Raw genomic sequence first — 17,421 nt, 5'->3', positions numbered from 1 at the left:
TACCGCCTGGAACACCATAGTGTGATGGTGTGTCCGAACATCATAGTTGCACCCTATTGGATATGGTGGGTACCATGATGTCTCTTATCGAATTACCACTATTGTTCATGGGTTAGGCATTAGAGACAACCGCACTCACTTTAATAGGGCACCACGTAATTCCGTTGAGATGACACCGTATGAATTATGGTTTAGAGAAACCTAAGTTGTCGTTTCTTAAAAGTTTGGGACTGCGATGCTTATGTGAAAAAGTTTCAGGCTGATAAGCTCGAACCCAAAGCGGATAAATGCATCTTCATAGGACACCCAAAACAGTTGGGTATACCTCCTAATTCAGGTTCGAAAGCAATAAGGGATTGTTTCTAGAATCAGGTCCTTTCTCGAGGAAAAGTTTCTCTCGAAAGAATTGAGTGGGAGGATGGTGGATACTTGATGAGGTTATTAAACCGTTACTTCAACTAGTGTATAGCAGGGCACAAAGAGTTGTTCCTGTGGCACCTACACCAATTGAAGTGGAAGCTTATGATATTGATCATGAGACTTCAGATCAAGTCACTACCAAACATCGTAGGATGACAAGGATGCGTACTACTTCAGAGTGGTACGTAACCCTGTCTTGAAGGTCATGTTGCTAGACAACAATGAACCTACGAGCTATGGAGAAGCGATGGTGGGCCCAGATTCCGATAAATGGCTCGAGGCCATAAAATCCGAGAGAGGATCCATGTATGAAAACAAAGTGTAGACTTTGGAAGAACTACTTGATGGTCGTAAGGCTGTTAGGTACATATGGATTTTAAAAGGAAGACGAACAATGATGGTAAGTATCACCGTTAAGAAAGCTCGACTTGTCGTTAAGATGTTTTCCGACAAGTTCAAGGAGTTGACTACGGTGAGACTTTCTCACTCGTAGCGATGCTAAGAGTCTGTTGGAATTATATTAGCGATTACTGCATTATTTATGAAATCTTGCAGATAGGATGTCAAAACATAGTTTCCTCGACTATTTTCTTGAGGAAAGGTTGTATGTGATACAACCGGAAGGTTTCGTCAATCCTGAAAGATGCTAATAAGTATGCAAAGCTCCAGCTATCCTTCTGAGGACTGGAGTAAGCATCTCGGAGTTGGAATGTATGCTTTGATGAGATGATCAAAGATTTTGGGTGTATATAAAGTTTTTGAGAAACTTGTATTTCCAAAGAAGTGAGTGGGAGCACTATAGAATTTCTGATGAGTATATGTTATTGACATATTGATGATCAGAAATGATGTAGAATTTCTGGAATGCATATAGGGTTATTTGAAAGTGTTTTTCAATGGAAAGCCTGGATTAAGCTACTTGAACATTGAGCATCAAGATCTATAAGGATAGATCAAAACGCTTAATGGTACTTTCAAATGAGCACATACCTTGACATGATCTTGAAGGTGTTCAAGATGGATCAGTCAAAGAAGGAGTTCTTGACTGAGTTGTAAGTTATGAAGTTAAGACTTAAAGCTCGACCACGGTAGAATAGAGAGAAAGGACGAAGGTCGTCCCCTATGCTTAAGACATAGGCTCTACAGTATGCTATGCTGTGTACCGCACCTGAAGTGTGCCTTGCCATGAGTCAAGGGGTACAAGAGTGATCCATGAATGGATCACGGGACAGCGGTCAAAGTTATCCTTAGTAACTAGTGGACTAAGGAATTTTCTCGATTATGGAGGTGGTAAAAGAGTTCGTCGTAAAGGGTTACGTCGATGCAAGCTTAACACCTATCCGGATAGCTCCGATAGAGATACCGGATACGTATAATGGAGAAACAATTTAGAATAGCTCCAAGTAGAACAGTTATTTGGAATAGCTCCAAATAGAGCATGGTAGCTACATCTAGGAGATGACATAGAGATTTGTAAAGCACACACGGATCTGAAAGGTTCAGACCCGTTGACTAAAACCTCTCTCACAAGCAACATGATCAAACATAAAACTCATTGAGTGTTAATCACATAGTGATGTGAACTAGACTACTGACTCTAGTAAACTCTTGGGTATTAGTCACATGGCGATGTGACCTGTGAGTGCTAATCACATGGCGATGTGAACTAGATTATTGACTCTAGTGCAAGTGGGAGACTGTTGGAAATATGCCCTAGAGGCAATAATAAAAGTGTTATTATTATATTTCTTTGTTCATGATAATAGTCTTTTATTCATGCTATAACTATATTATCCGGAAATCGTAATACACGTGTGAATACATAGACAACACCATGTCTCTAGTAAGCCTCTAGTTGACTAGCTCGTTGATCAACAGATGGTTACGGTTTCCTAACCATGGACATTGGATGTCGTTGATAACGGGATCACATCATTAGGAGAATGATGTGATGGACAAGACCCAATCCTAAGCCTAGCACAAAGATCGTGTAGTTCATTTGCTAGATCTTTGCCAATGTCAAGTTTCTCTTCCTTCGACCATGAGAGCATGTAACTCCTGGATACCGTAGGAGTGCTTTGGGTGTATCAAACGTCACAACGTAACTGGGTGACTATAAAGGTGCACTACAGGTATCTCCGAAAGTATCTATTGTTTTATGCGGATCGAGACTGGGATTTGTCACTCCGTGTAAACGGAGAAGTATCTCTGGGCCCACTCGGTAGGACATCATCATATGCGCAATGTGACCAAGGAGTTGATCACGGGATGATGTCTTACGGAACGAGTAAAGTGACTTGCCGGTAACGAGATTGAACAAGGTATTGGATACCGACGATCGAATCTCGGGCAAGTAACATACCGATAGACAAAGGGAATTGAATACGAGATTGATTAAGTCCTTGACATCGTGGTTCATCCGATGAGATCATCGTGGAACATGTGGGAGCCATCATGGGTATCCAGATCCCGCTGTTGGTTATTGACCAGAGAACATCTCGGTCATGTCTGCATGTCTCCCGAACCCGTAGGGTCTACACACTTAAGGTTCGGTGACGCTAGGGTTATGAAGATATGTGTATGCAGTAACCCGAATATTGTTCGGAGTCCCGGATGAGATCCCGGACGTCACGAGGAGTTCCGGAATGGTCCGGAAGTAAAGAATTATATATAGGAAGTCCTGTTTCGGCCATCGGGACAAGTTTCGGGGTCATCGGTATTGTACCGGGACCACCGGAAGGGTCCCGGGGGCCCACCGGGTGGGGCCACCTGCCCCGGGGGCCACATGGGATGTAGGGGGTGCGCCTTGGCCTATATGGGCCAAGGGCACCAGCCCCAAGAGGCCCATGCGCCAAGGAAACTTGGGGAGGGAAGAGTCCTAAAGGGGGAAGGCACCTCCGAGGTGCCTTGGGGAGGATGGACTCCTCCCCACCTCTTGGCCGCACCCCTTCCTTGAAGGAAGGGGCAAGGCTGCGCATCCCCCCTCTCCCTTGCCCCTATATATAGTGGAGGGGAGGGAGGGCATCCATACCTGAGTCCCTGGCGCCTCCCTCCCTCCCGTGACACCTCCTCCTCTCCCGTAGGTGCTTGGCAAAGCCCTGCAGGATTGCCACGCTCCTCCACCACCACCACGCCGTTGTGCTGCTGCTGAATGGAGTCTTCCTCAACCTCTCCCTCTCCCCTTGCTGGATCAAGGCGTGGGAGACGTCACCGGGCTGTACGTGTGTTGAACGCGGAGGTGCCGTCCGTTCGGCACTAGGATCATCGGTGATCTGAATCACGACGAGTACGACTCCATCAAGCCCGTTCTCTTGAACGCTTCCGCTTAGCGATCTACAAGGGTATGTAGATTCACTCTCCTTCCCCTCGTTGCTGGTTTCTCCATAGATAGATCTTGGTGACACGTAGGAAAATTTTGAATTTCTGCTACGTTCCCCAACACAAACATGGTCGTGTGTTGCAAATGGAGGAGAAAAATATCATAAGGCCCTATCCAATACGTATTCCTCAAGACCCCTCTGGGCCCACACCCTTTATTTCACCACCCTCGCCCCTCTTGTCCACATGGCCACAACATGTTGTTCGAATATAATCAATTCCAAGGCAATAACCTCGGCTATTGCACCTACAACTCTTACTGAACCGTGTCTACGGAAGGGAATGTTTAAACTTAACTTCACAATGCTCATGATTCGTATGGATCAAATGGTAGTTGCTAACCCCCTCGGCTATTGCACCTACAACTCTTATTGAACCGTGTCTACGGAAGGGAATGTCTATACTTAACTTCACAATGCTCATGATTCGCATGGATCAAATGATAGTTGTTGATAGTTACAAAGACCATCAATTGGGCTTCCATCCCCCGTGCTGACCATGACCTCACAGCGCTTGGTGATGCTATTACGGAGGATGAAGTCAAGGCTGCGGTCTTCGCCCTTCCTAGTGACAAAGCCCTGGTGCCGGACGGATTCACCAGAAAATTCTTCAAGACCTGCTGGGACATTATCAAGGAAGACATCATGCTTGTGATCAATAACTTCTCCAGCCTCCAGGCCCGAAACTTGCACTGGCTCAATTCTGTGAATATTGCTCTCATTCCTAAGAAGGATGGTGCGGAAGAAATCTCGGACTTTAGGCCAATTAGCCTGATCCATACTGTGGTAAAGCTCATTGCCAAGATCCTTACTTCCAGGCTGGCTCCCCACATGAATGACATTGTATCCATTGCACAGAGTGCGTTCATCAAGAGAAGAAGCATACACGACAATTTCCTATACATGCGGAATTTGGCCAGAAAATTTTACCGCACAAAGAAGCCCATGCTTCTCTTCAAGCTTGACATCAAGAAGGCTTTTGACTCTGTGAGATGGGATTACCTTTTTGAGATGCTGAGTCATCATGGCTTCCCTACACGTTTCCGCGACTGGGTCTCGGCGCTCCTCTCTTCAGGGTCATCGCGAGTCTTGCTTAATGGTATTGCTGGAGATCCTATCAAGCATGGTCAGGGCCTCAGACATGGTCACCCTTTATCCCCTTTACTCTTCGTGATGGCCATCGACCCGCTACACCATATCCTCAACAAGGCCACGGCTCAAGGGATGCTCCAACCCCTTCCTAGGAGGCACACGGAGATTCGTGCCTCTCTTTATGCCGACGATGCTGCTGTTTTTTGTGCCCCTGTTAAGGAGGATGTCCAATTCCTGGCCACCGTGCTTGCTTCCTTCGGCGAATCCACCGGTCTATCCACTAACTGCGCAAAGAGTGTTGTTGCCCCCATCAGATGCGGTAGTGTGGACCTCGACGATATTCTTCATTCTTTCCCGGCAGGTCGCTCCAACTTCCCTATTCGTTACCTTGGTCTCCCTCTCGCAATCAAAAGGCTAAAGAGGATTCATCTTCAACTTTTGGAAGACAAGGCAGCCGGCAAATTGGTGCCTTGGAAAGGCAAGCATGTGGCTATCTCGGGTCGCATGACCTTGGTCAAGGCGGTCCTTACTGCAGTGGCCATCTATCATATCACACCATTGGACCTTCCGGTGGAGGTTCTCAAGGCAATTGACAAACTAAGGCGGGCCTATCTTTGGGCTGGAACGGACAAAGTGACAGGTGGAAAATGCAAAGTCAACTGGGAGCTGGTGTGCAAACCGAAAGAGTATGGAGGTCTTGGCATTTTGCACCTTGGAAAGTTCGCAACTGCTCTCCGGCTGAGGTGGTTGTGGCTAGACAGGGACGACCCGCCAAGGGCGTGGTGCGGGCTGGGCACGCCTTGCATGAAACAAGATCATGATCTCTTCGCGGCTGCGACAGAGGTGACGGTTGGGGATGGAAATAAAGCAAAATTTTGGGCCTCTTCTTGGCTGGAGGGCTCAAACCAAAAGATATCGCCCCAAAGATTTTTGAGATATCACGCAAAAAGGGTTGCACTGTTGCTACGACCTTAAGGGATGGGAGCTGGATAACTCAAATTGACACCCAAAGCGGCCTCACACTTGTGCACCTCCAGCAATTCACAGCCCTATGGGAGAAGCTTGCAAGTGTTGTCATCCAGCCGGGCGTCAAGGATACCATTATGTGGAAGCTTGCCAACGATGGAATATACTCTACTAAGACCGCTTATATGGCGCAGTTCTCTGGGCTATCTCACTCAAGCTTACAGGTTTTGGTTTGGAAGGCTTGGGCCCCTCCCAAATGCAAATTCTTCGCCTGGCTTGTCAATCAAAACAGGATTTGGACCGCGGACAGACTTCAACGCAGAGGATGGCCAAACTGCGACCGTTGCCCTCTGTGCAAGTAAGTACAAGAATCGGTGGCTCACCTCCTTTTCCAATGCAGGTTCTCTATCCGTATTTGGAATGAGGTGTTCGCCTGGCTCGGTATGCATATCCCCACGGCTCTCTGGCACCGGTTTGGCACAGTGAAAGCTTGGTGGGATGAGCTCCTCATTTCCAGTGCTCATCCAGTTAAAGCCTTGTCTTCCGCATTACTTCTTGTGGGATGGAAAATCTGGAAGGAAACAAATGCGCGCGTTTTCAGAAACAAGGCGGCACCGGTGGAGGTCGTCTTGCGAAACATCAAAGAGGAAATGTCACTTTGGGCCATTGCGGGTGCCAAGCACTTGAGTAATGTAATGCCGCGAGAGTAATACGTCTAGTGTTTGCCGCTTGGCGGCGTGTGTGTATCAAAACCCTCTTCTTAATTAATGGAAATGGCAAATCTTTTGCCTTGTTTCAAAAAAAAAGTTGCTAACCAGGGTTGACCGATATAATTGGGTAGGGAGCGTCGTTTATGTCGAGAAAGACCAGGAATGTTGCTCAAAGACCTTTCATACTTAGGCTAGTGTAATAGGAAACGTGAGAAACTTATATCAGAAGTACCAAGGACTCTGATTTCGACTCCTCATGCATTGGTGATAGGCATAAATGGGTCGAGCGGGGAAGACTTCTTCCCTGCAATGCCCAGGAGAGGAGCGCGTTGGTGATGGGTGTCGACTAAAATTTGTGATTAAAACAACATAAGTAGATTAACCAAGCATTTGGGCAAATTATTCTCCGAGCTTTCCGAACCAAGATGCTGGGACATAATTAAGAATTTTAGAGAAAACAAATTAATTGGCCTGATGAAATAAAAAGGTGTAACAAGAAGTAAATGCACCTACTTTTCATGTTCATTTTGGTGTCTGTTAGTGCCGAAATAATATAAAACCGGTGCTTCTTGTCATGAAACCTAGCACAAATATCAATACATGAATACACGTCTATTAGACACTGTAGAATTAATCATAGTTCACAAATTCAAAGAATGTTTACATTTTCAAACATTTCCATAATCTACAAAATGTTCAGGATTTTGAGATAATGTTCTTGTTTTCCAAAAAAAAACAGAAATTCAAAAAAATGTTCCTATTTTTTAAAATGTTTCAGTTTTTTAAAATCTGTTTACAAAGTTGAAAAGTGTTTGTGTTTTCATAAAACACTCAGTTTAAAAAAATGTGTTCAAAATTCAATAATGTCAGATCTGTGCTGGTGTTGGTTCTTAAAGCTTTATGCTGCTTTATGACAGATAGCAGTCGCTAGCTTAGCCGGTAGTTCTTGGTGGTTTCTCACATGAGGTCTTGTGTTCAATCCCTGCAAGGTCGGCTTATTGTTTTTCTTTTGAGTGTTTCCTTCATGGGCCGGCCCAGGCAGAGACCCGCATATGCGAAACGCCGATTGTTTGTGTCCCAGTTTTCATAGCAACTACAGTAATTTTGCTAAAAGAAAGTCTAATATGACGACGAACGAGAAGAAGCAATAGCCCCTTTATTAGTAGGTAGGTATAGAGGTATGGGTTGCTGCACTTTTTGCAATACCATGCTAAAGTGAGTGAGGGTCACTTTGGTTGTTAGCCCGGCCTAAATGCTTAGTGGGCCAACATAAGGGGAAGGGCCTTTAGTTTTTAGATGAACATGACCCACATGAATAATCAGCGAGAATTATCACGTTGCCGCCATCGATCACCCTCGTTGCCGTTGCCAACTTGCCATAGAAGCCTCGACGCCAACACTGTCGTCTTCCATCGGACCCGCTTGCCGACCCCTACATCACTCGCCTCCACGCACCCGCTGGTCACTCTTCCCGGGAACAAGCCGTCAAGGTGAGCCGGGGCGCCATCATCTTCTGATCACGAGGAGATCTCACGTTTCCACCAGAGCTGTCCGTTAGGCGAGACAGGCACCAAGCCTCGACTAGAAACACCATAGCGGAACACAAGGCCACCCCAATGCTCCAATTCATGATGACCCGGACCTCACACGTCACTGGTGGCAAACATGCGATGAGCTCATGCAAGATAGGCAGAGCTTCCCATACAACTTTGTCATCAGGTGTATACATTAGTGATTCAATTGACACCCACCAAACAGTTGAATGAACAAATAAATGGAAATATATCATCATTTCTCAAAAACAGGAAACAGATAATTCCCATTTAAAAGCAGCCAAATCCATGCCATACGAATCCGCATCGTAGGGTAGGACGCATCTTGCTTGCACTCTTCTCTAGACCACGCTAGAAATCTCCCCCTCGGATGTCTGCAAACCAGTTGATCGGCTCGCCACGGATTACTCGCCAGTTGCCACGTGCAGCATGCCGGGGCAAAATATGCTAGTATGCCATGCATTTACGAAGGGCGAGGGCAGGAAGATTATGCTGGTTCTGGCATTCTCTGCTGTCAGGGCGGATATCTGTATATCCACGAAGTCGTATGCCGACTAGCCGGGTTGAGACATACCGACGAACACAGAGTGGGCACTGAGCCACTCCACGCCCGACGGCTGCGTCTGGACAAGCTGCGACGATGCAGACTTGGCGCAATCGAGCAACGCCTCGTTGACGTCGACGTAATAAGGCACGTTTCCGGCCGTGGATGTCGGGGATTGCCTGCAGAGCTGCCCGGTGGTGTAGAAGTAGGGAGGTTTGTATTGTTTCGGCCAGGACAACATATGCATGGACTGCCAAGGTGGTGCCGCTCCGCATCCCAGGGCCCACCCACCCTTGCACCATGCACACAGTATGCACCTCGTCCGCCGCCACACCTACCACCCTTCTTTTTGAGTGGTGTTTCCTATGCCTTCTGTTTGAGGCAGCGGGTTTGCCGTGTCGCCGAGTTGATCTTTCTAGAGACCGCCTTCGCTGGTTCTTCCATCTCCATCAACTTCAATAGCTTTTTGTACGGGTCCATACGGCGGCGACGACGAAAAACGACGGGAATTGGGGTGGAGAGCGGCGAGATGATAGCAGAGAGGGTTGAGAAAAGGGGGATTTTCCTCGAAAACAGTGGGGCCAGCTCGTCTTAGTTTGGGTGGGTCGGCGGTGTCGGAGTCCTACGTGGTGGGTGTCCAGACTCATGCACAAGCCCCTATTTTCTTTCGGTCTGCAGGAAAACGAACAACGGGATTGAATCCGTGGATAAGTGCAGTACACCGTTTGAAGGCTTGCGGCGTCTGGACCGCTCGATTTATATGGATGCGGGGGGTTTGAGGGTTGAAGATTTCCTTAGTGGGCTAAAATAAGGAGAAGGGCCCTGAGCTTCTTGAGGAACCTAACTTAGGGGAGTAAGTAGCAAGAATTGTTGTCTCTTATTTTGAAACTGAGGCAAAAAAAACTTGCTTCATCAATTAATTAGAAATAAAAACATAATTAATGTAAATTAGAAGAAAAGGCATGATAGACCGTTGAGCAGCACATACAAGATACTCCACAGCAAACCGGTACAAAGTAGGCCTTGAAGAAGCACACTGGCGTCATAGTCATTAGGTCTAGGCATCATTGCCATCCCTTCTCCTTGAGGAGGCGACTCTGACTTTGCCACAAACAACCGCCGACGCAAACTCATCTCGTAAAGGGTGTGTGGAGCCACATGAAGATCTATGCCAAACACTCAACATCACTGACGAGACAACACGGCCCTGATTCTAACGGAGAGCTACGAAGGGAAACTATAAATGGTTGAATTTTCAAAGAACGCTAAATAGACCACTTGCTGCTCGTCATCAAACGGGGCATCGCCATCGCCGCTCTGACTTCACAAAAATAAAACAATCTAAGGCCACCCCGCGGACACGACGGAGAAGAGCCGATCACGGCAACCAATGTCGTGACCCCGACATCGTTCACACTCGCGTCGTTGCTACGGAAGCCTCTACGACAACACTGCCGTCTTCCATCGGACCAGCTTGCCGACCCCTGCATCCCTCAGCTCCATCATTGCTGGCACAAAAGCCTCGACGACACCACCTCCACGCACTCGCTGGTGCCTTCGTCCGAAACAACTAAAAATAGATGCACACCCCCCCCCCCTACGGTGGTGGCATGACGTCGGGGTGTCATCATCGTCTCATCTCGAGGAGATGCGAGGTTTCCCGGGGGGTTGTCCGAGAGAAAACATGGGCACCACACCTCAGCGATGGCTCCGAGGAGAAAAGATAGTACGCGATTCCGTGGTTTTTGTACGCTTCCCCCTCCGTTCATTTTAGGGTTGAACTACAAACAGGAAACCGAAAACAAGGTCACCCTGATGGCGCAACTCATGATGACCTGAACCTCACACGCCACTGGTGCCAAACCCGTGGTGAGCTCATGCAATGCAAGGTAGGCAGGCCTTCCCATACAACCTGTCATCAGGCACTACATTTTTATTTATTTATTTTGCGAATACATCAGGTGCAACATTAGTGTTTTTAAAATTAATTAACACCAACCAAACAATTGAATGGCCGAAAAAATGAAAACATATCATCCTCTCACAAAAGCCGGAAACATATTATAAACTCATTTAAAAGCTTCCAAATATAGTACTCACTGTAAACTACTATCTCCGTCCCAAAATTCTTGTCTTATATTTATCTAGATACGGATGTATCTAACAGTAAAACGTAAATAGATACATCCGTATGTAGACAAATCTAAAACAAGAATTTTGAGACGGAGGGAGTAATATAATACTCCCTTCGTTCCTAAATATAAGTCTTTGGAGAGATTTCATTATGGACCACATACGAAGCAAAATGAGGGAATCTATACTCTAAAATGCATCTAGATACATCCGTATGTGATTCATAGTGATATCTCTACAAAGACTTATATTTAAAAACGGAGGGAGTAGTGTTTAGATCACTAAGGGCATGGCCATTGCTCCAGCCTGGACAGGTGCCTCACGGCCTCCACGTCGGAGAAGAGCCATCGTGGACAAGTCTGAGGGAAAAGTAGCAGCTTGCAGAGGGAACGGTGGATCTTGCAGAAGAAGCGGTCTCTGCATGGGAAAAGAGTGGTCCTGGCAGCAAAAGGACGAGAGAGAAAGAGAATGTTGGTGCCCAATTTCTCCCGTTTGAAGCTTTCTTACCTCAGCAATTGGATCACGGAGGCTATCACCTGTCATCAGCTGCATTGGGTGAAGGTTTCATGTGCTATAGCCTGAGCAGATGTGGCACCTAAGACCACCACTAGGTGATACCTCCATTGTACATGCCCTAAGAACTCCAACGGGCCGACTCAAAAGGACGACGCTTTTGTCCGTTTTTTGTCCGTTCGGATCGGCCACCCGTACGGCGTCCGCCCTCTTTTAGATTTGGGTCGGCAGCGCGTCCAACGCGCCGACCCATTTCATGACCGCGAGCGCTTAGACCATGCCAGCGGCCATGCTAGCGCGGGGGAAAGGTTCGCGGGCGCGGGGGAAAATCGGCCTAGCGCGCTGGCTTTGGCACTCCAGAGCGCGGGAAATGTTCGCGCGCTTGTTATAAGAAGGCGCTGCCTCCACACTCAGTCTGTCGCCCACTCGTCTCGCCCCTCTCACTAGCCTCGCCGCCTGTGCGCCACCATGTCGATGCGCCTCATCGGCGCTTCAGATTTTCGCGGAGTCCGCGAGCGCCCCTCCGCCGCCTTCTCCGCCGAGATCTTGTTTGGTGAGAAACGCCTCATCCTCGGCACCTTCGACACCGCAGAGCAGGCGGCCCGCGCGTAAGACGTGGCGGTGTGGCGCCTTCGGCGGCCTAGTCGGGAGATGAATTTTCCCGACGTTTCGAGCCAGCGGGCGCAGGATCTGGCGCCTCTCCCGCGACTTTTCACCGACGAGGATTGTTGCGCCCACCGGAGGCGGCATCGTCGCCTCGCCATCGCCAAGATGGACGTGCAAGCCTTGGTGGTGTGGCGCGAACGCTTCCCGCAGGACATCGTCGACGAACTTCAGTTCTATGAGCAGAGGAGGACGAAGAGGAAGGCGGGAAGGACGGAGCGAGCCGCCTATCGAGAGGGCAATCGTGCGCGGAAGCAGGCCGCTCAATTGAGACTGAAGCTGCAAGAAACATCGAGGTGGGACTTCGAGGACGAGCAGGCTGATGACGCCTATATTCAGACGTCGGAGGAGGATATTACCGAGTCAGAGTCGGAAACCGACGAGTAGTTGATTTTTTTTTCTTTTATCTGTGTACGCAAAAACTATTTATGTATCCTTTTTCATTGAAAAAATGGCCGCCGGCGCCGGCGACGAAGCAGGCGGTGGAGGGTGCGCGCGCGGGGGGTGGAGAGAGGACGAGGGCGCGCGTCCGTCTTGTGTCCGCGCCGACGCAAATCCGGCTCAAAAATGGACCGAGAATGGGTCGGCAGGCGGACGAAAGCGGACGCGCGTCCGTTTGGGTCGGCGCATTGGGCCGTCTTTTCTCTCCGCGCCGACCCAAACGGACGGTGGCGGACGAAATGGGTCGCCCCATTGAAGTTGCTTTGAAGACGAATCGGCACCGTAGGGTAGGACGCATGCACGCAGCTTGCTTGCACTCTTCAACTGGAGCTGCAGAAATCTCCCTTTGATTGGGGTATATCTTCCCCTTGCAAGGCAGCTCGGATCACCATGGATGATGGGGTGGTGGTGGTGGTGGTGGTGGTGGTGATGCCCCAACCCCAAACAATCGCTTCGGCAGAGAGAACGCGTGCGGTGCCACAGGCCGCTTTAACGGCAAGCACTTGCGTAGTACTACTAGTAGGAGTAGTAGTATTTCTCAAAAAAAAAAAGTAGGAGTAGTAGTACGTGTGAGCCTTGACCCCGGTGGACCGCGGTCACGCTCGTAGGCGTGCATACGCGTGCGCCGCGCAGCACTCGCCCCTCGCCACGTCTGGCGTGCCGGATTAGGCAGCAACATGAGAGCCGGTGACCTCTTTCCCCCGTCGGTCGGTTTCGGCCCTGCCTCTATATAAACTCCGCCACCGTCTCATCCCCGTCCCCAATCCACTTCGCTCTCGCGCAGCAGCAGCAGCAGACTCGCTCGACAGTCGCCATGGCCGCACGGAGAGCGGCGGCGCTTCAGGTAACCGAGCCCCCCGTCCCTCTGAAATCTCCTCTATGGTTATGGTTTTGCTCGGCGCGGATCGGGACTGACGGATGGGTCTGGTTCCTTCCTTCCTTCCTGCAGGTGGCGGTGGCGGTGGTGGCGCTGGCGCTGTGCGCGGCGGGGGGCGCGGGGTGCCGGAAGCACGTGCGGAGGGTCACGGAGTACGGGGCGGTGGGGGACGATAGGACGCTCAACACGGCGGCGTTCGCCAGCGCCGTGGCGGACCTGGGCAGGCGCGCGGGCGACGGCGGCGCGGCGCTGGTGGTGCCGGAGGGGCGGTGGCTCACGGGGCCCTTCAACCTCACCAGCCACTTCACCCTCTTCCTCCACTACGGCGCCGAGATCCTCGCATCCCAGGTGATTATCCATCCGTCCCGATCTTCTTCTTCAGTTACCCGTGGGTGGGATTAATTAGTCGTAATAAGGCGGGTAGTAATTACTCGTAATTACTACGTACCGTGGCACGACGTGCGGTGGTGACGGACGGGACGGCACAGCACGGGGCCGCCGGTGGGAAAGGCGCTTGGCCGCTTGCGTAGGGACGAAGGTCCAGGGACGGAGTGGGCAGCGGCTACTGGTTTGGGGGTCCCCTGCCATCGCCATGACCATTGTCGCTTCCTTCCTTCCTTTTCAACCATGGCATCATCATCTGTCGTCCCCGTGCTCGTGATGGCGAATTGATTCCCTCCCTACTCTAAATAGGAGGATGCTAATTACTACTCCTACTAGCTTGCTAAATGCCACCATTACATGCCCCTTTTGTGACCGTCAGTGTTATCTTGCACGATTCAAGGTACGGCTTAGGGCAGGAGGCCGTAACATTTCGGCGCTTAATTAAGCTGCTGGGACAAACAAACCCGGCCGGCCACCATGTCCTTGCACCTTGCTCCTCACCGGTCGCTGCCAATTGCCATGAGAGAACGAGTCGGTCGGTGGTTATTGAATACTACATGTACACCAAAGTTGCTTAGTACTACTAATACTAGCACGGACCGTTTGACCACCGACATTGATGCGCTTATCGGGTACCTGTGGCCCGTGGGAACAAGAGAAAATTACGAGAATTCTCTCTGAAAATTCCATGCATGCCATCGCCGTCTAATTCAATCAGTACCTTTCTTTGGCTGCATTCATCCCGTCCGTGATCTGACGCCCTTGACGAATCGCCCCGTGTGGATGCATCTGTCGCTCGCATTGCTCTCGTGATCTATCTGACTGACTTGTGAACCCAAACCCAACCTGTTTGTCCGTGCAGGACCTGGACGACTGGCCGCTGATAGCGCCGCTGCCGTCCTACGGGAGGGGGAGGGACGAGCCCGGCCCGAGGTACAGCAACTTCATCGGCGGATCCAACCTCACCGATGTCATCATCTCCGGTAAGATAGTAGATCATTACAAACCGACGAGCAAAAATTCTACTACTACTGTACTGGTAGCAGCTGCAGAGACATGACCATAAAGAAACGTTTTGCAGGTCACAATGGCACCATCAACGGGCAGGGGCAGGTGTGGTGGGACAAGTTCCACGCCAAGGAGCTCCACTACACGCGCGGCTACCTGCTCGAGCTCCTCTACTCCCGCGACATCATCATCTCCAACGTCACCTTCGTCGACGCGCCCTCCTGGAACCTCCACCCCACCTACTGCACGTAAGAAAACACCATCTCTCTCTCTGAAGAATCCACACACACACACACACACACACACAATGTCAGCTTGATCGTAGTTGATAGCTTGGTTGTTCGATCATGTGTCCATCGTGCTCACCTTGCTTGGCATGCCCTGTGTGTTGAGCAGCAATGTGACCATCAGCGGTGTCACGATTCTCGCGCCGGTCCACTCGCCAAACACCGACGGGATCGACCCAGGTAAGTAGTTCAGTCACACTTTCAGTATGATGAACTATCCAGCAGTGTTCTTCATGAGAAACATGAGTGTGTGTTTCTGAATCTGAATGCCTGTGAACTGCCATTGCTTGTGCAGATTCTTCGTCTCATGTCAAGATCGAGGACTGCTACATCGTGTCCGGCGACGACTGCATCGCGGTGAAGAGCGGCTGGGACGAATACGGCATTAAGTTCAACATGCCCAGCCAGCACATCGTCGTCAGGAGGCTCACCTGCATCTCCCCGACGAGCGCCATGATCGCGCTCGGCAGCGAGATGTCGGGCGGCATCCAGGACGTGCGCGTGGAGGACAACATTGCCATCAACACTGAGTCGGCCGTCAGGATCAAGTCCGGCGTGGGGAGGGGCGGCTTCGTCAGGGACGTCTTCGTGCGCCGCCTCAGCCTCCACACCATGAAGTGGGTCTTCTGGATGACCGGCAACTACGGCCAGCACCCCGACAACTCGTCCGACCCCAAGGCGCTGCCGGAGGTCACCGGCATCAACTACCGCGACGTGTTCGCCGAGAACGTGACCATGGCCGGCAGGATGGAGGGCATCCCCAACGACCCCTACACCGGGATATGCATGTCCAACGTCACCGCACAGCTCGCTCCGAAGGCCAAGAAGCTGCAATGGAACTGCACTGATGTCCAAGGAGTGGCATACGGCGTCTCGCCGGAGCCATGCCCGGAGCTTGGGGCAGAGGGCAAGCCCTGCACATTCCCGGAGGAAGAGCTCGTCATCGGTCCGCCTGAACTGCCCAAATGTACCTACTGATATATCATGCGTATGGGATGTTATAGCCACCAGGGTTAGAACCAAACAGATGATGTACTTTGTGTCTTAGTATAGTCAAGCAGTTTGAAAATGCTGCAGAATAAACACATGTGTGCAATGGAATGAACTCCCAAAATGAATTTACCCTGACCAAAGCAAAAATTTCCATTTTGTTCTGTGGCAGTAGGTATACAACATGAACAGCAAGTAATAACAGGCAGCAAAAGTATCATCAAATATCTAAACCAAACTATGCAAAAGGATCGCAATTGACAGAGTGGGAAGCAACAAAGCTCGATCTTCACTTCCTTCCCCTGCCCTTGCTCATGAAGTGGTGGCGCTTCAACCTCTTCTTCTTGAACTGGTCCGACTTGATGTTCTCGGCGAATGGCATGCCGAGGAGCGCGAGGAGCCTCTGCGCCTCGTTGTCGGTCTTGGCGGTGGTGACAATGGTGACGTCCATACCGTTCTTCTTGCCGCCCACCTCGTAGGGGATCTCCGGGAACACGCCCTGGTCGCGGAGGCCGATGGTGTAGTTGCCGTGCCCGTCGAAGCTGTTGGGGTTGACACCTAGGAAGTCCATGGTCCTAGGGAGCCCAAGGTTGATGAGCCTATCCAGGAAGTTGAACATCACCTACATCCACCAAAGGTGAAATTGAGCCCCAGGTCGACAACTATCTCTGATACTACAGCTTAACTGAAATGCAAGATTCTAAACTGCTAGAAATTTCATGTAGTACCAATCTGTCTCTCGTGTGCATTTCAAAGTGCAGGCGTGACAGAGAGGGCTCACCCTGCCGCGGAGCGTGACGGCGATACCAATGGTGTTGCCCTCGCGGATCTTGAAGCTGGCGACGGAGTTCTTGGCCTTGGTCTTGACGGGGTACTGGCCGGTGATGGAGGCGAGGTCCTTCATGGCGGCCTCCAGGCCCTTGTTGTTCCCCGCATCCACCCCCAGCCCGCAGTTCACCACAATCTTCTCCAGCTTGGGCACCTACCAGAACCGAGAAGAATCAACCAATCAAGAATCCACGCAAGAAATGGAGGCACAACCAGAGCAGAGCAGGAGAGGGGGGCACTACCTGGTGGACATTGGTGTAGCCGAACTCCTCGGTGATGACGGGGATGACCTTGGTGTCGTAGACGGTCTTGAGGCGGTGCACCTTCTGGGCCTCGGCGGGGTCGACGAGGATGATGCCGGAGGGGGTGGCCGGCGGCGGCTTGGGCGGCGCCTCGGTCGCGGCGGAGGCGGCGACGCGGACGGCGCGGCGGGGGGCCGGCGAGCGGTGGAGCTGGAGGCAGCGGCGCGCGGAGGGGGCGGCGACGGGGAAGGGCGACGGCGAGGTGGAGGGCAGGGTCACCGCCGTGGCTGCCATCGGAGCGTGCGGGGAGAAGCGGGGGATGGCAGAGCTGAGAGGGCTTTATGGATGACGAGATAAGGCAAAATGGGTTTTTTTTTTTTTGAGGGGGGGGGG

The 17,421-nt window shown here is 50.8% G+C and overlaps 2 protein-coding genes across 2 annotated transcripts; one reads left to right on the top strand and one right to left on the bottom strand.

Annotated features, from left to right (window-relative positions):
- Positions 1-13,017: 13,017 nt before the first annotated feature.
- Positions 13,018-16,117, top strand: LOC123093755 (probable polygalacturonase). The gene is made up of 6 exons (XM_044515800.1): positions 13,018-13,256; positions 13,362-13,637; positions 14,536-14,656; positions 14,755-14,929; positions 15,078-15,148; positions 15,264-16,117. The coding sequence occupies exons 1-6, from the start codon at positions 13,227-13,229 to the stop codon at positions 15,944-15,946; spliced, it is 1,356 nt and encodes a 451-aa protein (XP_044371735.1). The 5' UTR covers positions 13,018-13,226; the 3' UTR covers positions 15,947-16,117.
- Positions 16,070-17,377, bottom strand: LOC123093756 (50S ribosomal protein L5, chloroplastic). Its single transcript, XM_044515801.1, has 3 exons — positions 17,029-17,377; positions 16,740-16,940; positions 16,070-16,580 (listed from the first exon to the last, which is right to left on the bottom strand). Exons 1-3 carry the CDS (start codon positions 17,320-17,322, stop codon positions 16,248-16,250), a joined length of 828 nt encoding a protein of 275 aa, XP_044371736.1. The 5' UTR covers positions 17,323-17,377; the 3' UTR covers positions 16,070-16,247.
- Positions 17,378-17,421: the final 44 nt, after the last annotated feature.

The sequence above is a fragment of the Triticum aestivum genome, chromosome 4B (genome assembly GCF_018294505.1).
Source record: "Triticum aestivum cultivar Chinese Spring chromosome 4B, IWGSC CS RefSeq v2.1, whole genome shotgun sequence".
NCBI classification, from domain to species: Eukaryota; Viridiplantae; Streptophyta; class Magnoliopsida; order Poales; family Poaceae; genus Triticum; species Triticum aestivum.
Note: the sequence above shows the minus strand (reverse complement) of the source record. Positions and strands in the feature narration are given on the sequence as shown.